Consider the following 24,216-nt stretch of genomic DNA (forward strand, 5'->3'; position numbering starts at 1 on the left):
CTCTTCAATAAGGTTAAACAAGGCACCGCCGGATTAGAACGAATTTAAATACTTTAGATCTCTCAAAAATTGACGAGTGTGGAGAAGAAAGAAACTCAAGGCCACCCATTTCTAAAACGCCTTACCATTGCAAGCATAAGCAAGACTTGCATAGCACTAGAAATTGTAGGAGATCTTTCTTGAAGTCAACAAAGAGAACAGAATTGTTTATGTACGTCGCTTATGTGTGACCGTGTCATGCCATTGACGTAAACAAAGATAACGTTTTATTATTAAGTATTTGACATTCCAGATTGTGTTTTTGGCTCGAATATCATTGATTTTGTATATTTTACGACTTTTGCCCAAATTAGGAAGAGGTGTTGTGTGTTTTATGGAAATGGAAAAAAGTCGAATACATTAATTCGACAATATGGCACCAGTTTTACTAACTTATGCGCATTAGAGAGTTTTTTAACAATATAATCTAGCACCCAATTACATAGCGATAAAGCTTATATATTTAAAATAATGAAAATAGAACAAATTAACTCTTCGAATCATATTTTTACAAAATACATACATGATGAAAATAAACCCGTAGACTGGAAAACAGCTTACATCATATCTATACATAAAAAGGGCAACAACTTAATACGCAACAATTATTGTGGGACATCGATAACAAGTACAATAAGCAGGATATATAGGTATATATATATATATATATATATATATATATATATATATATATATATATATATCCTATAGTGAAAATCGCAAATAAAGTCAACAACAAAGGCCTGAGACAAGGGCGTTGCATCTCACCAACACTTGTCAAAATATATTGTTTCGAAAACCCTAGCAAATTGGAAGTAGAAATGCAAGGGAATGGAGATCCAAATCGACAATTGCAACTGTTAATACATCCTCAAATTTGCAGATGATCAGGTAATATGTACAAACGAGAGATATGATATAGATTACATGTCACTCAAACTTGAGAAATAATAGGGAAAATGGGGACTGCAGATAAACGTAGAAAAGACACAGTATTCATATATATGAGAGGATTCAACAACTACATACAACTAGAAAATAACGAAATTGTAACGAGATGCGAGAACTAAATATCTAGAAGTTATTTTTTACAAAGATGGGACAGATGATACAGAAATAGAATGTATAATAAACAGAGCAAGAACAATAACTAAATTACTAAATGGAGTACTATGGTGTACTGGAATTGGAAAATAGCGAAAACTAAAGATATACAGTGCAATGATTAGGAGTATGTTGGTATATGGATCAGAAAAGTGGAGAATAAGAGAACCACCAATAAAAAAAAATATAGAAATGGACATCCTAAGAATAGCAAATAAAATGTCAAGGTTAAATCGAGTCAGAAACGACACAAGAAAAGAGCGAATGAACCTGAAAGAAACAATTATAGAATATATTGAGGAACAGCAGTTATATTGCAGGATATATTGCCAAAAATAATGATGAAGTGGAGGAACAGAAAGATATGGAGACCATCATTATCATGGAAGTATGGAATGAGAAAATCAATGAATGTACAAAGTCTGAACTATAAGAACTGCTGAGATAGGTAATTTGATATTTGATATTTGATAACCATTTGAGTATGATATTAATTTTTCTTCTAATTTTTAGGGTTTCATATGTATCTTTCTCTCGACTTAAATTCATTTGTGTATAAAACTTGTGTTTACAACTATGTTGTGTAGAAAGCTGTAATTTAAACTTGTAGATTTCAATACATTTCTATTGAGTTTTTATATCAATAATTTTTTTCATAAACTTCTATTAACGCAATTACTCTAATTACTTCATAATTAATATATTCTGAGTACATATTTCCTGCTTTTTTAGAAATACTGAGGTTTTTTGAACCGTTAATCCTTTTTGTATCATTACAATGATTTCAGACAGGTCATGGTCTGATACATCAATCAAAATTAATTAGTGAAACCACAGTCAGTAAGATTTTTGCGTTATTTAACGATTTTCATAATAAGTTCGATTTAACAAAGAGCATGGTATCCATCTGTTTTTGGAAGTACATGATTAAGTAAATGTTGGGATTGATTATATTAGGCAATTCTCTTCTGTTGCCAGTTATATCATATATTGAAACAATATAATTTTTAGTTACATCATAAAATAGTTTTATTTCGTTAAACAATTGTCATACGGACGAAAATTATTAAGATAATATGTTTAATTATAACTTGTTACGAAACATACGTCTCTAGTTCCTCATTCCTGTAAAATATCGATGTGATTATTGAAGGGAAATTGTAATAAAATTCTAAACTCTTTTCAATATACAGCGTGTTCTAAAATTATCTTTACACATAAACAAGGTATTCATATTCTGTCTTTTGCATGTATTACTGCAACTAAGAAAGTTTTTTTTTCAACAGTTATAAGTGAAGATGTGGACACCACAACAGAAAGCTCAATGCGTGTCATGGTTCATAGAGTCGAAATCAATAGGAGTGGATTCATATTTTTTGTTTTGAAAATTGGTTCATATGTTGAAAAAGTTCTAACAATTTCACGTTATAGAGTAGAATATCAATTAGTTGGTACCTGGTATACTTATTAGACGAATTAGTTGTTTGTGCTATCCATTATCCACAATTGAAAATTGATCAACTTTGTTATAAGTACCCACAATGCCATTTACAACAATGGAAATAAAAACGTTATAATGCTACTGATTTAAGTCAGTAATATACACAACGAGCAGTGTCTTCGTACCAAGAACGGTTTCCTTAATGTCTTCAGACAAACTACAGCAAAACCTTGCAAGAAATGTTGAAAATATTTTTAAGGTGCTTGCATATATTGATATTTCCCCTACATTTCTTTAAGAACATGGAAATTATGAAAACACATTCCCCTTTAGAAATTCATTCAATACAAAACCTTAACAGAAAATGAGATTTTATCCCGTTATTGATGTTACGATTGCGTTGATTCCTTGCTTTTACTAAAAACAGAATCTCCTAAAAAACAGAAAAGTGATGGATTGTTTTAGGCGTAAAAGTTATTCCGCATATGGAAATAAGGGTATATAAAAATAATTTAACTTGAAAAATGGAGTTGATGTATGGTTAGTAGTAGAGATAATCCAAATACAAGTATACAAGGCATTTGCAGGAGACAAACAATTGAATTAATATTGTGCAAAATGCATCTATATCAATTTCAATGGTAACAAGAATTACTATAATATATAAATTAAAGTTGATTTTAGGCAGAAAATATAATTTTATAATCTGATAAAAAGGATGATTTTTGATCAAAGAAATTAAGATTAACAAAAATCATTAATCAGAAATTTTTATTCAACATTTTTTCTGAAATTTTAACTGCCATCTTCCTTTTCCTCAACTTCTTTGACTAAAACATAGTTAGAACAGCTACACATGTTCGTTAACTGCATATTTATATAGGCAAAGGGCAAGTTAAACATAATTCTATGTCTGTGACATTATTGAAGATTTCTGTGCTCACTTTTCTGTAATTCTTGGAGATGATCCTCTGGAATTGTCAAAAAATGTGAGATCTACATGACAGCACTCCAATGTATCACAATAATGTATTTATAGAACATCTGACGCTGACGTGCATAGTTTCTGTCACAAACTACTGACCTTACTGGAGACGTTACCTCTAAAAAGCAAACTAATTCTATGTAGAGATCTGAATATTGATTATATCAGTGTGTGTGCTCGTCAAGAATATCTATATTCAATTTTTGAATTTTTGTTATGGTCATGCATATAACGGCACCAACCAGAATAATTAATTGGCACTAATAAGTAACTGGACGTTTCTCATTGTAGGGAAACTAGAAGCACATGAGACAAATGATATTATATTTTGCAAAATAGAAAAATTACTTATATACAATCAAATTCTTGAAATTTGTAAAGACTACTATAGAGACAAATTCCACACAGGTCCTGAAAAAAATTATAGTGATAAAAACAAGCAAAAAGTAACGTCTGCTGTGTAAAATGTCATAAAGCCTCAAAAAAAACAGCAAATACCAAGGAAAAGGGAAAAGCAAAAATAAGTTTTTAATGGAAAGAGGTAAAAAGTAAAGATATAGTTTAGAGGTTTATTGTTATAATGGATGAGATTATCTAGAACATAACGAGATAATGAGAACACCTAACATCAAAAGTCCTGAACAATATAGAAATTTGTATTTTGGTAGTATAAAACATGACAGATTTGTTATTCATACGTTGCAGTTGAATACAGTTTGCTCTTATTTACTCCTCTCAATGTGGAGTGTCAAAATATTTTCCAATTTTATGGAGAAAAAGGAATTTTAACATGCAAATATAAACTGATGAATATCCCACAACATAATGATTACACGTGGTAAATGGAGTATATGATAGCATTTTCTTTTATTCTTCCCAATAATTTTTATAAAACTATCCTTGCTTTTAATTAAAAGATTATAATATACTTCCAACTTTACTCTATTGAGTTGAATAACAAGATCACATTTCAACCCGATTATCTGTTTACAATTAATCATTTCCTTATAGCAAAGAATGTCAATAGTCGGTGAAAATAAAAGAATATTTAGAAAGCAAAACACTAACAGGCTGACTGTTGGGCATTTTAAACGTTATTTTATATAATCTCGATAGTATCAAATGTCGTGGAGAAATTAATGATTTATACATAATCAGAGTATTTTTGTTAGGATAATTTCTACAATATTGAATATGTAGAACGTGCAGTTTTTTATCTGAATGAATAATTTAATCTGAACATATTGACGGTATCCAATGAGGAAACTGTAAGATAATAGGTAGAGTTTGAAATTTCAAATTATCACTTTGGTATAAATTATATAGGCAATTAAAGCTGTTATGATTGATTTAGATAAACAATTTATACAGGACACGGACATTTAGTTGCACTTTGCAGCTGCCGCTGACGTCCCTTCAACCTTTCCTCTCTCCTTCCCGTTAACTACCTGCCCAAGGTCTCTACGACCCTTCATAGACACAAGTATCTTCAAAAGATAATTTTCTATACCTATTCCAGTCATATCCAAATGCTATCTGAAGTTAAATTACATATTGGAATATTAATTTTTTATCTTCTTTCAATTAAATAACGAAAAAATTAAAAGCAAAAGAAAATTTTTGGTAAACTTTGCAAGTTATAGTATAAAGAAGAAAATGCCACCTCAACCAAAAAAAATCATTCACTGAAACCATTTTTCGAGGTGAAATCCCCTAGGCGTTCCACTATAATACAATTCTTACCTATTAGTAATTTATTGGTAAAATTTCGTAAACAAAATTCTCATGTTCTTTTAATTTCATTTTAAGTAATTATGGCCTATCACTGAACTTACATTTTAGAGTGTGATTTTAAAGAACTATATCAATTTGGTAATGCTTTGTTCTTGCACGGTTTCTTTCCCGTTAACTGCGAGTAATGCAAATCTTGTATTCTAGTTATTTTACTGGACTTAGTTCAACGTATGAGATTTTTTTTAAATAGTCAGCTCCAAGAATCATTTATAATTACTGCTACTTAAGGTTTAAGACACTAATGTGAATATATCAATAAAGAGTCACATTATTAATAGTGAATGTATTATATAAGTGTTATTTGAGTAGTTTACAGTTACTTGAAACATTGGCAATTGGGTTAAACGAATGCAAAAGTTTATTGATCTTAATAGAAAACATTTTGAAAAACAATATGAATATGTGTTTTCATTTTTCTATCTCAAAACTGAAGTACTAATAAATAGGCACAATAATAAACCATAAAATCAGCTTAATAGTATATCAGGGGAAATATCACTCGTCAAATCCTCCGCAGGATTTTGATAGAGTATGAGGCCAAGTACGATTCTTTTCAAAAACAAAAGTTTGGCAAATATCACAAAATCTACTGATTGTTCCCTATACAGTTTGTTGGCAATAAGAAGAAAAATGTTCAAAATGCTCGCCGTCCTCCTTCTTATAATATGCAAGCCTATTGATAAATTCGTAAGCTACGCTTTCTTCTTCAGAGGTCAGGTTAATTAGTAACGAATTGGTCGGTAGGTGGAATTTTGGTCATTTGATGTGGAGATTTCAATTGGCATCGAAGTGGAGAAAAAGTTATGGTCCATTCTCTTGAACGGTAGTAATATTTGACTAGAATTTTTAAATACGGTGATCCCTTTTGACAAGAATTAGTCTCATCAAATTTTATATTGCAAATCACCATCGGTCGATCACAAAATTTCAACCGATCATCTGATAATTCTGGAAGAAATAAGTGGGTTTTGAAATTCTATGTCTCTAAACAGAAAGGGCAACTCTGCCCCTGTTAACAGTTATATATATTTAACTCAAACTTTGAGCGAGTTATTTCAGGAGAAAATGGTTAAAAGTGGATTTCAACTGCTCATTCACCATTATTTTTGATGGAACTGAAACATCACTCAAAGAAACAAATACTATACAAATACTATAAAAAGGCTAGTGTTTTACTGAATAACGTTGAATCGTGCAAGCTCGGAAGATGTTCAACGTTCTGTATACTCATTTAATGTCTGTAGGACAAAAACAAATGAAGAAATTCTCGATATGGTGTTTCTCGATCGAATATTGGAGTTTCGAAAAATTCTTTCTCATAGCTCAATGTTTTAATGCTGAATGACCATTGGGCACGAAACAGATGGATGCTCCGTATGCTCAAAATCGATCATAAACCCAATCGTACGACAACTTCGCAGTAGTAGTTGGACGGTTTTTGCAGTTTCGTAACCGTAGATGAAACTTGGAATTGGACTTGGAAAAAAAGAAGGCCAGGGTGTATTTATCGACGAACGTTGTTTGGAACGCCCCTGGTAAAATCCATAACAAATTGATTTACTAAAGGTTTGAAAATCAGCATATGGATAGGAAAAAAATGTTGTTCGACGAAAATATTAGAAGACAGAAGTCTTTGTGATCAAAATCTTTCAACATGTACTCTATATTCAACCAGTTTCATTAAAACCTTGTAATTTCCCAAAATTTCTTAGCCTACTTTCATGGTGTTATTATTTATTATTTGGTAATAAGCATTTTTCAAAGTAGCTCCAATTTGATTGAATAACACATTCACAATCGTATATCCATTTTCTGAAGAAGTCCCGGAAGTCAGTTCTTGAAATTCCTTTCAATACAACTGTCACATCAGTTTCAACCGACTGTATCCCAACTCATTGGTCTATTGTGAGTGGCATTGTCAATCTTGGAAGGAGCCAAAGTTTCAAGGAGGGACTTTTCGGAACTGCTTTGTTAACCTTCAATAAATATTCTGTCAAATTGAAGGACCAGTTTACGAAGTGATACTACTAGTTTTTCCAAAACTCAATAAAACATTGTATCATCGATATTTCATTTCATTATCATCATCTTCATTTTATATTATTTCTATATATCCAAGTCTCTTCTCACTCGAAAACATCGCAAATTCTAAATTATCCTCTTTGCAAGGACATACTTCAATTGAACATGGGGATTTAGAGGGATTTAGTTTGAAACATATTTTTGTAGTAGCTCCATCGCGGTTATACCTTGATAATAGTTTGTGTTTCTAACAAACCATTCGTTGTCATTAAAATTTGTTGCTTATTAACTCCATTTATATATTTGCTGTAGTGGACGTAATATATGCTGTTCTAAAGCAAAATGTGATAGAGGTAATTTTCTGCTTCCGAAATGTTTTGAAGAGAAGTTTGTAACCGAGAGAATTGATGGAACGATGTACTGATATAAAGTTTTTCCTGGATCACAAAGCATAGCTATAGAATTACTAACCATTTCTAAGACATACTTCTCATTTGAATCAATGATTTCATTTATGGAGAGTAAACTTTTTCCAATGTATAAGAACGCACCGATAGTGTCACAACCACTGGATTTGCTGTAATTAATGTAATTTTTCCACAAGTACATGAATTTTGATTACAAAAGGTTGATCAATATGCTAGAGAGTCCATTCGACATAGTAATATTGAAAATAATACATGTATCTGTATCTGCATCAATATGATTACAGAGAAATATTTTATCAATATATGTTTATAAGGTATTCAGAAAACAATTTGTTGAAGCTCAATTTATTTTCATTACTAGAAAGAGCTTTCTTTGGATCATCAATAGGTCGATTTTCATAAATATCAATTTGTTTACCACCTGCGTTCTCATTCTTCTTGTTTTGGATTAAGAGTTGCGTTATTGTAACTATCAAAAATGAGGTGAACTTTCGAAAATTTCAAGTTTTAAATAGATGGTCGCTGGCAGCCGCGCAGTATCAGTAATGTTACAAACTATGTGCAAGAAATTCTTGCCCGTAGTATCTGTGCAGAGTAAGCTCTCACATTCAACACGCCGTAGTTTTTTCTAATGCACATATCTAGCTGAAATTTTCTCAGAAACTTCTTCAAATGAACATATTTAAGCTTCCTCACACAACATTCTCAATTGCACTTGTAAAGTCAAAGAGACGGAAAAATATTTCAAAAATTTTCCGCATTAACGAAAAGTACTTCAAGTATTACGGATAACTTTGTTGCTTCTAGTAGTAGTTCAAGTGACCGACGTGAAACCTTTGTCAAGAAATATTGATTACAAAGCAAGCTTTAGAAATTTGAACAGCGAAAACTACGATTTTTTTATGTTCTCAAAATAAAATTTAACTTTGAATGTAATGTCTCAATTTTAGAGAAAGAAAAAAAACTCATATTCTTTTTCAGCACTTTAATAAAACATAGTTGTTTTTGGCGACTACGACTTGGTTGATTAGTAGGAATGATTTTTTGAGATAGTTTGTTCCTTTTACCCTCTTGTGATTAAAATTCGTTTTTAGATAAAAAGTGAGTGGTAACATCATTTCTCAAGCACTCCTCATACTTAGATTTGTTAACTATTAATTTATTCTTGATTTTTCAAGTAAAATATTATTGCATGTAATTTTAAAGCGATGACCATAGAATTATTTAACAATTATTACTGTCAGTGTAATCTACTTTCACGAATACCAGCTAATAGAAGAAATGTATTAATATTTCCTAGGTAACAATTTACCAAAAATGTGATAAATACTGCATTTGAATATTTGTCAGGGAATGTAGATATAAGATGATATCGCTCCAACTCAAAATAATATTCTAGTAACATTTGAACAGACATTTTAGTAGAAAATAGATCGGGATATCTGGCATCCGGACTCCAGCCAAATTGACTTTTTTCTGAAATTATATTATAATTGGAACGAAAATGGCTATTTTAATAACTCATTGCAAATTAAATTTTTTTGTAATAGTTTCGAGGTTTTTTTCATTTGATCTGATACAAGTTAATATTAAACTTTAGTTTAATTCACTAAAATATATATGAAATGATTATTAGTTGTTTAGATTATCCATAATCTGCTAGGCATCAGTCAAATTTTCAAGGCTTTGGCCATATGGTCAATTATCTCTTTCCATTAACATTTTATACTACAATTATCTTAACTATTACTCTCTTTTGATAATTCACCCACTGTGAAGCAGAAAGTAATGAATTTATATATTTTTTTCAATTTTATATATAATTCTACTATACGTGTCTGTCACTGAACTCCTCCTAAACGTCTGATTCGATTTGAATTAATGTTTTTGTACTTGTAGTAGGTTGGCATTGTTTTACTCTTTCAAGTTTTGTGTATATTGAATCATTTCGTTTATTCTTTGACATTTTAATTTTAGTGTATAGAAATGAATATGTTTCGATATTATCATGCAAGACAACGTCTGTCGGATCTTTTTAGTGCTCGAATGTGCTGAAGTTGCTGCGATATAATAAGTAAAAACATATTGAGTGTTTTATTTGGAAAAATAAAAAGCTAGTTGCCTGTATCAATATAAGTGATCGTGTATGTTTCAAAATATTTTTAATGATTTTTCCCTATCTCGTATAACAAGCCGAACTCTTTTTAAAAATTATATTCTTCATCATCAAGGTTTTCAATTATTTATAAACACATAATATAAAAAATTCATTTCTTCCACTCACTCACTACAATTGCCTAAAAATTGACCTTCAATTATTTAAGAATAATTCTAGCTTTCTACTTTTTTATGTCAACCCCTCGACATTATAATACGACTATTGAATATCTTGGTAATGAAGTGAATATTTCATAAACAATGTCTTACAAAAGATTGTCTCGATAATATACCATTACTCTTAATGAAATTTAGATAAGTTCTCTGTATTAAGAATAAAGAGTTTGTTTCTCAACAACTTAATTTATTTCATCACATCCGAAATATTTCGAAATAATTTCACAAGCTCTGTTCTCAATGCATAGTTGGTCGCACGGTATTTTGTTCGGTTCTAAATGTAGTAAAAATAATTCTTTAATATCTTAAAGTAATTACTTCCTCTATATAAATCATTACAAATGCATGATATATATTCAACATAGTTATTACCTACAGACAGTATAGAATTATGCATATTATGACCAATATTTGAAGGCATTTTTTTATCATTAGCGATTAGTAAACATTAACAATAATCTTAATTTATTAATCGAGTTTCCATGAAAAATGAAACCAGGGAAATATCAATAATAATGTTACCCTTATTGAATCTTGACAATTTTCATTATATTCGGTTAATGGAACGAAAAATGACTTTTGTCATATGACGTTTATCGATGTCTTATGATGTCTATTGACGTCGATTCACGTCAATTCACGTCATTCATGAAGTTTTTTGGCAAAGGGGATCATATTTTATTTGATTTCTATAAAAAAATGCGCTAAGAAGATAAATTTCTTTGTAATATCATGATAAAAGTATTAGTATGGTAGAAATAAGAGACGATGCTCAGAGGGAAATATGATGAACCTCTGGAGAAATACATAGAAATGGCAATGTTAGAAGAATGGTTATCTCGCTCCCTTAAATAATTCAAAGATATACGCATACAGTAATGAAACAGGTGTAGGTTAATTTTAAACTAGATTACATCATCCCTCTAGTATTGGTGGAAACAACACCTAAAATGAAAAAAGAGTGTTGACTAATACCTTCATTTAAAAATCGATGCGTTACAGTTTCAAAAATACAACGTATTTGATCTTTTGGTGAAATAAAAATCAAATTTTTGATTTAAATTTCATTGTGATGTTATTTTAGGAAATTTCACAATGAATTGAACTGAAGTAGTATTCTTTTATTTCTAAAAGCTAACAAAATAATGAAGGATGATACTATTGGTACAAAAAATTTTATTATAATGTATTATATGCAAATAATAATTTTAATAATTATTTATCATACATCATTTCTTGTCGCCAAAATTAGTTTTGCAAGTTGCTATGTACAGCATGAAATTTTCAATTTCCAAGTCGACATAGACTCAGAATTTTCGAAAAATAATGAATTTGGTATTGTGAAAAATATTCCTGATTGTGAACAAGGAACAACAGCTACAAATGAACATGATGGACTGAATTTAATTCTAAGTGTACTTGAAGAATCTAAAAATTAAGTATCAAAACTTGTGATAAAATAAATAACGATATGAGTGAGAGATTTGTAAGAAGGATAAAAAAATAAATTACATAATATTGTGTTTTCCTAAGGATTTTGCCTGAATCGATTTATAAATCGACATGATTATTAACCGGTATTAGTTGTATCTGAACTATTATAAATAAATGTTGCGTATTCAATTATTGCACATTTTTTATTAAATGAATGTTTAACTCTACTATTGGAGTTGTTGACTCTAATACGTAAATTAGTGACTCGCTAAAATTGGCACCACATTCTATTCAATAGCAGTATCATTCTTTGTATTATGAGTGCCCGCCATAAATGAATCATAGATATAATAATGTTTCGAAGAAGATAATATAAAATATTATAGTTATTATGGTATCTAGAGCGTGAAATACTACTTTAGTCGCACAACTCACGAACAAAATTTGTGCTACAAAGGTTGAATTATACTAAAAATATGCCTAGTCTAATAACAAAACACATACAGTTACCAAATTCTTATGTCTACACGAGTTGTTGTTTCTTCAGCTGCACTTTTTATCAATGCAGGTAACAATACATATATTTCTTTTGGAGAAAATCCTTTGTCGTGGTCGAAGGATACGCGGAAGATCCTATCAATGATGAAATTCAAATATTAAATTAAAAAGAATCCAATCGTGAAGTTTCAGGAAGAAGTGATGTCGCAATTGGTTTCAACCCCTAAACATTTCGATCGTTTCCCCTATTGGTGTTAATATTGATAATAAATTTATTTTAGTATTTTCTATTTTTCTTTATCTATCTTTTATAATCACATTTTTATTCATATTATCGATTTCTACCAATAACCAGTTTTTATCACTTTTAAGCAATTTGTTTTCCAATTCCTAGCTTTATAGTTCAAATAATAAATTATTTTTCGGAAAATGATCGCATTTTAAGTCATTAAGTACTTCCAGACGCGATTTTTTACATGGAATGATAATTAATACAGATTGTTGCAATTTGGAGAGTCTCACTCATATTGTGAGTGAAAGTAAGAAAGCTGTAAAAAACAAAAAACTATTGACTTTTGACTACTTGACAATAACCTAAATGAAATAGAAATTGATTTTAAACATTTCTTATTTTGTTTCGTGGTTCTAGCTGTTCAACTTTTTCTGGTTTGCTATTATTTACTTTGCTTTTCACAGAAACACGTAAAAGGAAATCCGCGGTATCAAACTGTGGAGATTTCAGTGCACATTTAATAGACCCTCCTATCTGTCTGTCTGGAAATACAACATCGAAATATTTACGATCAGTTCTTTGCGAAATGTAGACACCTAATCTTACTGAAAGCAGATATTTCTATTCAGTATATTAGCATATACACAGTTATGAAACTTATTTGCAGACTTTTGTCACTCACTCACTCACCATCATTTTACATAAGCATAATTAATCCACAATTTATTCTCAAAACTGTGTTTTTATGTACAGTAAGAATTTGAACTAATGAGGACTAGAAATTTTTATCATCACTTGATACCTTTCTATGCCATTTAAAAAAATTGACAGTGACGTCATATCATTTAATTGGGACACCTCATATTTCATGTGATAGATCGTCATTGGAAATACTACCCTACAGTTTCGAACACTGAAGAAGAGTATTTGAACTATTGAATTTATTTCAAATTACAGACTTGTATACAAAACTTATGAAAATGTAGGAATCTGTTCCCTTCATCGCCCACCTATTTTATGAAAAAAAAAATTTGTGTTAACATTATATACTGACAAACTGAACAAATAAAAAATCCTAGGCAGATATGTGGAATATATCCTTAGGATCTGATTTGACTGTTGAAATACCACTTTCGTCTTCAGAAGGAAGGAGGAAGAAATTTATGTGTTGTTCTCAGATTCCATATAGAATCTCGTTGAATGGGGCTCATCGAATATTGTTTGAGTTGATCTGTTTGTAGAATGATTTAAGAAGAATTTCCAATTCAGTACATATAAGTATTTATTACAAACTTTTTCTTTAATATATTTTTAGTTGCTTTTATTTATTTTTTTTAAATCAGGACATAAATAATTCATCTATAAGCAGAAAACGCATGATGTATTAAAATTTCATTTAATACACTGGGTTTACTAAACTGTAGGCTACCAGCATTACAAAAACTGAACTCAATGTTCAGATGAACAATTGTGGCAGAGTTTTTATTATTAATGTGTCAACCTAATGCTGGTTTTCAATAGTACAAGTATTACGTAATAATCTAATAAACAGATTCAGTTTGCAATTTTCACTTATATACTTAATAGAGAAACTCTAATTATAAAATTAATTCTTAATAATACACATTTTTCTTATAATAATAAAAATTACCAACAAATCTTTGGATTACCAATGACCTATACTACTAGATGTCATGGATTATATTTTGGACTTATTTCTGTTCTGCCTTTCAAACTATTCTTCATTAAAAAGTATGTATATATATATATATATATATATATATATATATATATATATATATATATATCCCTCTATCGGTAAGGTGGAGTGTATCATCATAAATAGTAAGGAGGGGTCGGATCAGATTTATTTTCTATAGAACAATACATCAGTCGAATTACCACATTCATATTCATTATTTTCCACCACCAATCTGATAACTCAAAAAATCAGGAATAAATTTTTTAACTTTTTCCAAAACAAATATTTTATAAGGAACTTTCGTTACTTGGTAGTTTGTGATAACAGTTTTTATTCCACCTATGAACAATCACATTTAGTTTCCATACCAATAAAATAATTATTTCAAATAGAAAACTACATTAAAAGTTTAACTTTACATTGAAGCAAAAATAATATCTATTTAGAAACTCTCGGTTGTCATTTGGTAACAGCAATAATAATATAAAATATATAGAAACTATCAAATGTAGACTTTATTCAGTCTTATCAAATAACAAAGTATAGTACTTTTGAAACCACTTTTCTAACTAGCTATACGACTAGTACTTTTTCGGTTTCAAAAACATGTTTGATGTACCACAATCAATAAAAATAAACCAATAAAAAAAATGAATCACAAGTAATAAGGTACTAATCAGAATGTTTATCATTAGTAGCACATTTGGGATACAAAATAATTTTGTGTTCTCCACACAAACTGCTGTTGCATTTTACACAAAAATATTTGCTCTTCCTGTCCTTTGAAGGATTACAATAACTGCACCTTCTTCTTTTCTGCTCTATATTACTTGTTGGTGCAGTAGTTAACGATTGTGGCGGTTCCTTGCCCAAAATGGCTCCTATTGCAAATTGCAATGCTCTCAAAATGCGTTGATTCTCCAGACGTTGACCCATATGTAGTTCAGCCAGTCCAGAAGTAAGGCTTTTGAGGAAGTCTGCACGTGCGTGAATTGAGAATTCCTCACAATCTGAGTTCCATTTGAATATTACAAATGCATTTACACCTACCATGTAGAGGATTCTAAGAAAATACCTCATGGGCCATCTACTGCTCTTTCTTTTTGTTGTTTTATCGTGCCAAAGATTTTCCAAAACATCTACACCACCTTTTGTTGAGTTATAAAACTCAATTATCTCCGATTTTCCTGAGTCACCGCTCTCTTTCCCTTTTTGGTGCATCGTTGACAGAAGTAGAACCTTTTTTTAAGGTTTTGGTGCATAAGCAAGAATCATTTTGTTATTTTGGTACAGGTATTTGGTGGAACCCTGTGGAGCAGCAGATAATAATGAAGGCGGTATCTGTAGTATATTTTTATGAAGTGTACTAACGATTGTCAGTTTTCGTTACAAAAGACTTCTGCCAATTCAAAGGAAGTGAACCAGTTATCATTGGTTACATTCCTATTAGTTCCTGTTATTGTTGAGTTGAGCTTTAGAACATATTGAGCAGGAATTGGCAAATCACCTTTCTTTTTCGTTTTCTCCTTTCTAACGTACGGGATAAAATAGAACGAACCAGCGTAAGCGTGAAAACTAGCTCCAGTTAGTGAAATATTACTAGAACAGTGTAACTAGTTCCGAGCGTCCCTCGAGGCCGACTGATAAGGTTCCTTAGGCTCTCTACAAATAGTTGAGGGGGGGACGAGACACTCAATATGGAAGGGAGTGGGTCGGATGTGACCCCCACCTTACCGTTAGAGGGATATATATATATATATATATATATATATATATATATATATATATATATATATATATATATATATATATATATATATATATATATATATATATATATATATATATATATATATATATATATATATATGTAAAATTCACTAATGAAAGAAAGAATGCTGAACGATCCTTACTTTTTCTTGACTTCTATTCATTAGAACTGAAAAAAAAAAAATTTAATTTGACCGGTATACGGAACCTATAATATTCGGGAGCTGGCTACATAAACAGCATCGATAAGGTACACGACGTTTGAGCTTTGAAATGGGGGCCCGTAATTAGTACATCACCAAACGGCATTTCTGGCACTCTGTAGTAAGAACCTCAAATAAGAACGCTGTAATAAAGTTAGAAGTTTTATAGGTCGGAAAACCACCGAAAAATATAAGAAAAATCGACGTACTTATGACAATTGTACTAATTACGATCCCCCCTTTCCAAGCTCGTCGTGTACCTCATCAATGCTATTTTATGTAGCCAGCTGTGGGACTATAAGCTCTTGAAGATATATCACTAATAATTCATATCACCCACGTAACACTGAGATAAATTTGATCAAACATAATCTAAGAGTAGCTTACTGTAGTGTTTATTAACCCTGTATGTCAAAAAGGCCAATATCAACTATTATTTAGTTTAATTATAAACCCACTGATCTTGAAGATATTCATTTTCCTGTATTCCCGATTAGAGTAAGTCGTTATTTACATTAATCATCAGAGTCGGCATAAGACGTGCAATGTTATCGTTCAACATAACCATACACCACGTGACAAACAAAATTTCACACTTCAATGCGCATTTACTAAAATCCAATTTTAATAGCAACCAATAATTTGCCTAACAAAGTTTATAAAATTCCTTGTTCAGATTATGATAAAAAATATATTGGTCAGTCTAAGGAGCCACTCACCTTTTACAAAAGCGACAGCCAATCATACCGTGACAGATGCAACCCGGCGTCACACGTTTTCATGATATTTCTAAGGATTCTGATTCTGTGAAAGTTTTGACAACAGAAAACGTCAACGTCATCATCAGTAACCAACTAACCTTACCTAACTAACTAACCTATAAAATTCAACTTCATTCATAACCATCTAACCTATTCTAACCAATAACCATTCACAATAATTTGAATAGTGATCAGAGTTAATAGACTCCATATTTATGTCACATGTCAAATTGAATTGATTTCTTAATATTATGGATTAGATAGTTTTTTGAAAGAAAAAAAAAATATTACACCACCAGCCTCAATTCATTAACATTTTTATACTTTTATATATATTTTTACATTGTACTATGACCTCAATTTCAGATCCCGATGATGAATAAGTAAGTATTTGAAAGATCGAAATATATATTAATAAGAGTAACACTCTCACAACTTAAGCATAAACTTTCTCCACCTATCTTCTGTCAATCTACCCATATGTCCCAACCATCTCATTCTCACTTGCTATTATTATATTGGTTATATTTAGGTCGTTATACAAATCTGACAGTTCTCTGTTTGTTTTTCTTTGGATACTCCATCTTCTTCAATTCCACCGTAAGTCTTTCTGAGCATTTTAAGTTCCCATATTTCTAGTTTATTTTGCTCTTTTTTCTTCATTCTTCAGGTGTTACATTTGTAGCGAACTGATGGTCTTATTATTGTTATGTACATTTTTATTTCAGCTTATCGTGATACATCTTTTGATTTTAACATCACTATCCCATATTCTATTGCCTTCTAGTCCAGTAGCCATAAGGCAGTTTCAAGTTCTTTCCTGTATCTTGCTTATGTCGTCCTCATATGTTGAGGACGACTGATGTTTCTTTCTATAAATTAATCCTTGGAATTTTATACTACTTTCTCTTAGAATGACTTCTTAAACTAAGTTGACTTTGCTTCTCGCCATACTTCTATCAGTTTGTTGTTCGCCCTCATATTTTGAAAATTTTAATTGGAATATTGTTCTTCCCTGCACTCTTTATTCTGCACTCTATGTGTTTGTTGGTGCCATTATGGCTAGATCTTTGCCTTTACTAATTTCTTACTCCGATTCATTTCCATTTTTGCTCAGTTCTTCTTCACCATTGCTTATTAATTCTTCAGAATACTGTGGATTAATTTTCCCTTTTTCATCTGCTAGTAGTGGTCCATCTTTGCTCTTCAGAAAATAAGATGCTGCCTGGTTTTGGCCTTCACCTCTTTTTGTTTCTTGATAAAAATTTCTTACCTCTCTATTTCTATAAGCTTCTTTGATTTCCTGTAGTATCAAGTTAATAGGATCTATAGTTTACGGATGCATCGGATACAATTCCCATTTACATATGTTTACGACAGCAATTTCTTTATACCGCTTTTATAATCTGTTTACAGTATAATGTGCTTATTTTTATAGATTCAATTTCTAGAAAGGCCTTTGCATTTGTTAACATCAAATTAGAGATTTCCAGCTTTGTGCTTATGATTATAGTGTATAAAAACGAGTCTTTATTTTCCACAATAGTTACTTAATAATTAGATACCATAGTGAACACGCCGGAATAGTAAGGAGTAATCAGTGAATTCAAATAGATTAGCACTTTAACAATTAGTGATTAATAATGACTGTGAGTACATAGTGAAGTGTATAAATGAATTAAGTAAGTTAGATACACCGTGTGTATAAAATCACCACCCCGTTGAAAAACTTTTCGAATTAATAAGGAAAACATAAATGTCAGAAGTGGGATACTTTAAATAAATAATGTTATAAACATGGCTAAGAGATTAAGTGACCTGAAAGAGATAGAGAAACACAAATCCAATTGGAAATTGATGCAGAAAAGTTCACGCATAAGGTAATTGCTACTGATATGGAAAAAGACGTGATTCTGGAAATGGTGGTAATGAACCTACATGGTTCCCAATTGAACTTTAGAAACAGAGCCATTAAAGTGGTATGAAGAGGTATTAACTAAGTTGGAGTTCATAGAAACGTTGGTGATTTTCATACTGAACACTAATGTTTACACTACCACTTCACCAAAATTCACAACTACACTGTCTTTCGCGTTTCGATAACCAAGTTATCGTCTTCAAAGACTGATGGTGAACTAAAACCTAATAACTTTACTAACCTGTTTAATACTGAATTTTCCCACCAATAAACCTTCTCCTGCGAAAATTAATTCATTGAGGAATAAATGTGAGGATTCCTGCCAACGAAACAGGTAAGACAAGTCATTGGATTTTAATTTACTTTCAGTCCCCGAGGACGATAACCTAGATATCGTAACGCGCGTCAGACAGAATAAGTGTTGGTGTAGTGGTACTATAAACAGTATGTTCAGTCTGTTCATTCATATGAGAGCAGCACGCTGTTGGCAACGGTTCAAGATGCTGTACGAAGCGAAACCATGATTGTAGTGCGTCTACTAGGGATTATGGAAGAAGTTACACGTTATTAATGAACTACAATGGAGAAGTTGCGCCGTCAATATTTTTTACACAATTTAAGCAAATAAATATGTACAAATGTACAAGTTTTGAAGTGACAATCCATATTCTTATTATTCCTTATTTATTGTTAACGTCTTCAGTTAAAATCTTGTCGAAACTATTATACGTACTCCGTCTTTTTTTTGGAGAAACAATAATCGACTCGGTATTGACCTAACCTTCCTTGATTTCCTTCAGTCTCTTTTTAATACCCTAAAAATCGATAAATGTACTGCATCTTGTACTAGCGAGAAGCCATCTGCAGTACACTTTTTGGGGGTAAGACTATGATTCTTTAGACAGAGCTACAGAGCTAGATTGTTAGCAAATTATATGTTTTGCAAACATTCATAACTTTTCATCTTATGAATCAATATGTCATGCAGAAATCTTGGATGACAATGAAATAGAGCCATATTAAAGGTTTTCAAATAACAAATTATGCCTTAATATTGTTGGGAATGATTATCTGAATAGATAATTGGACCAAATTATTCAAGTCTATTTCAATAATTAATAAAAAATGTAGAATCTTTTCCAAATTATTGTGAATGGAAGTTTATTCACAAAACCGCGAAAAAGAAAGTACCATCTAACACTACGCGAGACGCAAGGCTAGTTTTGTCTCTATTTGGTTTCTCAACAACGTAATCTAGTTGATTACGTTGAATTGATGAAAATAGGTACTAATAATATGTTAAATATATGTGTTCGCTCATTTTACTCAATTACTGGCACAACCATAACCTATTATCTCACAAAAGTAAGATTGTGGGCATAGAGTTCATGGAATCTTATCAATAATGAGAGTTACCCCATAATATTATTTTATGATGAGTTGGGAGCAATTAAAAATTCCATTTATAAAAAAAATAAATCATTTATTCACTGTTTTAACAAATACGTAGAAAATTTTACATGTTTTATTTTTTTCGAGAAAGAAAGACTTATCACATGAGAAAACATGAAGAATCTGTTCTCAGCAATTTAGAAAAAATCTTCACCTTCTCAACGGTGAAGCTATTTCTAATTTGCATACAAAAAAATGATCTTCACAATTGTTTTAATGATGTCCATAACCGCTTCCATAAGATGAAGAAGAATATCCACCGAAGCTACCAGAGCTGATTCCTCCATGGCTACCTAAGTCTAGAGAGCTGAATCCTCCATGGCCACCAAGACTTCCATAACTGGATCCTCCATATCCACTTGATCCTCCAGAGCTAAATCCTCCATGTCCACTCAATCCTCCAGAACTGAGTCCCCCATATCCTCCATCACTACCACCAAAGTCTCCACTACCATGACCAGCATTAATAATAACTGGAACGGGTTTTTTCACTATCTGAACATCTGGTACGTGAACTGGAACTGGTTTATGAACTGGTACTGGGTAAGGTTTTGGAATGTGTACAGGGTATTTCACTGGAACTGGTACTTTATAGGGTACTTTGACTGGTACAGGTACATTCTTAACAACTTTGACAGGGTATGGTTTATCGATATGAACTGGGTATGGCTTAGGTACATGAACTGTGTAAGGTTTATCTACTTTAACAGCTACTGGTACATTAACAGGGTAAGGTACTTTTCTCTCAACTGGAACAGGGTAGGGCTGGGGTACTGGTACAGGTATAGTTTTGTGTAAAGTTATGTGACTTATGTGACCTTCATCACCTCCTCCGATTCCTCCTCCAATACCACCTCCAATTCCACCTCCAAAACCACCTTGTCCTCCAAAATCGCCTCCACTACTTCCAAGGTCGCTTAATCCACCATGACCTCCACCTAGACTGATACCTCCATATCCGCCACTTCCACCACCATGACCAAAGTTGTCACCACCTCCAAGAAGAAGTCCTCGCTTTTTCTTTGGTGCTTCTTCAGCTAGCACAGAAGCTATAAGGATAGCGCAAATCTGAAAAACAAAATTTAGGGTATAAAAACAATTATTCATTATCCAACTTACAAACTGCTATACGAATAATTAGATAACATGAATTCTGATAGAAATACTGTTTTAGATAATATATCAGATATCAATAAGAAACATGAAACCTGACTATTTGATTCTGCCAGTTGTATCGGTGTTAGAGCAGTAAGTTATGTCATTAAGATAAAATTATATAATTCATCTAAATTTATTGCAATAAATTTGCTTATATAGTTCCTACCGAAGTATCGATTGGAACGTGATATTCTGAGTGATATATAGAAGAAAAGTATCAAAAGAATAGCTGTTCGATGAAAAAAGTTGAACATTATTACCAAAATTTAAAGAGATTCGTAATATTTAAGTAATATCCGACGAGAACTTGTTTTTATATTTGGTCTTATTCAATGTAAGTAGTATTATGGAATAGAATGAATGATGAAGTCTACTATTTTCAATTGTATTTCGAAACTAATACAATATATGTAAGAATTTCCTCATATGATATTCCGAAATAAAAAATAGAGGATGTACTTTCGTTCGCGAATACGAATAGGCAGTTTATTGTGTATTAATAAAATAATTTTTCGAATATAGTTGAGTCCAATTAATAAAGCTAGCACGTTATTAACAAATTTACAATAAAATCAATCATAAATTTTTAGAGTATAACTTTATCATATATTATGAAAAATTAAATCATACCTCAATACAAAATTAATAAAGTAACTAGTTAATTTATTTGATTCAAATTAATTGTAAAAATACATTGAAATTATTGTCAAACTGACTGAAATATAATGTTTACAAATTAGGTTGAAGTTAATGACTAAGAATAAAAATCTATATTTCGAATTCTGATTAAATAAATAGGAATCAATCGTTTCTGTCAAATATAGAAGGGAAATATCATATTTCATTGAAGATTGATTAAAATTTGAAAGAATAGCTACAAATTAGTATCCGCAAAAACTAAAGGATATTTTTTTCAAAGTATTATTTTTCTACACGGTTGATTTATTGTAAAATGTATTCATTAATACAAATAATAAAAACATTGTTGGCATAACGTAAAATGCAAATAATTTCAAAGTTTGAAGCCTTAACATCTGTGTAGCACTTGCTTACTAAATTATATTCGATTAACATTCTAATACCGCCTTTTTAATAATCTAGTTGGCGAACTCACCAGAATCTTCATGTTCACTAATAAAAACAAGTAGAGAGGAACTGATGCAGTTGAGACGGGCGCGGTTGTATTTATACTAGCCACCAAATACCATCCTCCCTGTGGTGATAGTGTTTACCGGTAAATACTTTCCCTCTTCCCCCGCGATCTAGGTTAATAAAAAATTTGGAACCTTGTGAAACACCGTCTTCAATCTATTTTTAAAATCGCTTCCTTCGCACTAATAACGATCATTTAAATTTTTATAATATATCTAGATCAATGACTTATTGAAAATTATTATTCTCATTGATCGCAAAACATTATGAATTTATAGTATAGTATTTAGATATGTGAAATATGATTTATAAAAATTGACGTTTCGATATTATATTAATCAACATACAATATGAATATCCAAATAAAAACCACATAAAATATTTTTTCGTTAATTGTTACATTTCAAAAATATACAGCATTGAATTATTTGTTGTTTAAAATTTGTGTAGAATTTATAAAATAGAACCATACATTTTAGATGTTAGTTTAGTGAAGTAAATATATATAAAGATAAATTTTTCTATTTCTACTTCTTCTCTTATTTCTTAGCTGGATTTTAGGTCAATTCTGTTTCAACATTGGTTTTTATGATTGATTAAATACTGTTACATATTTAAGATGTATGGGCTGAGGAAAAATCTAATTTTTCTTATCAAAGCAAATTTCTATTTTGATTTAATTCTTATTTTGATGTTCATGATTTAGGCGATCTATTGATTAATATAAATACACAACTTTTCAGTGTCAATAACTTATTTCGATAAAGACTTAAAATTAGTCGAAACGCCAGATCTTTTATTTCTTAGACCTTTTGATATGTTTGTTTCTAAATGTTCTTTACTTTAGGTCTCTTTTGTTTCAAAATTAGTTTTTTAATAATTTTTAAAAGGTAGATAAATATTGAAGCTTCGACGTTCCTTTAAGTCTTTATCAAAATATTTTGATAAATACTTACAAAAAAGTTTCGGCTTCCGCTTTAGAGCCATTATCAAGAGAAGGGTGGGAATAAGGTGACTATTCATTAATTGTTAAGAAGCGATCCGATTCCGTGGTCCGTATGTAACGAATCACCTCTTTTCTTAGTTGCTCCAAGGCAGGGACGATAGCCAGAGATTATCGTCAACTTGGAAGCACCTTCTTCATCTACTTCGCTTCTACAGCACTCCGGCCAACAATAACATTTCCTCTAAAACATCCGGAGAAGCCGATCTCCACACATTTATTACCTCTCTCGCCAATAATATATTTCTCACACGCGCCAAAAACCCATAACTTGCCAATAGCATCTAGCTAACCAGTTAACTGAAGACCAGCAGTGATTGTGTTAGTGTCAAAAGTGTTCTCGATGGTAAGCATACTATTTTTATTTTCTATTTTAATCACTTTATATTTTTTGTTACAGCTTTTCATTTCATCGGAGAAACTCCAAGAAGTAGGCAGACTGAGGCCTTGGAATCAAACAAGAAAGCATTACTGAATCCACAGTGTTATTAAAATCTCATTAACTTTCTCGTCGTATAAGGGAGTGTAATTATCAAAAGTATATTGAGCATATGGAATATGAGAAAAACAATCTATAATTAGCACAGTTTCTATGTTGTTTTTCGGAATTACTATGAATGTACATCTCAACCAATCTCAACCAATGGAATAGTTTAACTATCACGTTGCTTTAATTGATTCACAAGTGTATGTACCTCTACTGGTATTCGATTTTATTTTCTGTTTTTCTTTATTCTCAAAAGCATAGATCACTTCGTACTAAATAAGTACACTGTTTAGTCCGCG

At 31.0% G+C, this 24,216-nt stretch overlaps 1 protein-coding gene across 1 annotated transcript in view; it reads right to left on the reverse strand.

The window, feature by feature from the left end:
• The window catches only part of LOC130897590 (uncharacterized), a 29,369-nt gene extending 6,968 nt beyond the window's left edge, over positions 1-22,401 (reverse strand). The window contains exons 1-4 of the mRNA XM_057806524.1: positions 22,390-22,401; positions 20,348-21,185; positions 17,839-18,073; positions 7,857-7,962 (exon numbers count right to left, since the gene is read on the reverse strand). Of these exons, the coding sequence (XP_057662507.1) occupies positions 7,857-7,962; positions 17,839-18,073; positions 20,348-21,185; positions 22,390-22,401 (1,191 nt within the window). The remainder of the gene's footprint in view (positions 1-7,856; positions 7,963-17,838; positions 18,074-20,347; positions 21,186-22,389) is intronic.
• Between the last annotated feature and the right edge of the window lie 1,815 nt (positions 22,402-24,216).

This window comes from Diorhabda carinulata, chromosome 8 (genome assembly GCF_026250575.1).
Source record: "Diorhabda carinulata isolate Delta chromosome 8, icDioCari1.1, whole genome shotgun sequence".
NCBI classification, from domain to species: domain Eukaryota; kingdom Metazoa; phylum Arthropoda; class Insecta; order Coleoptera; family Chrysomelidae; genus Diorhabda; species Diorhabda carinulata.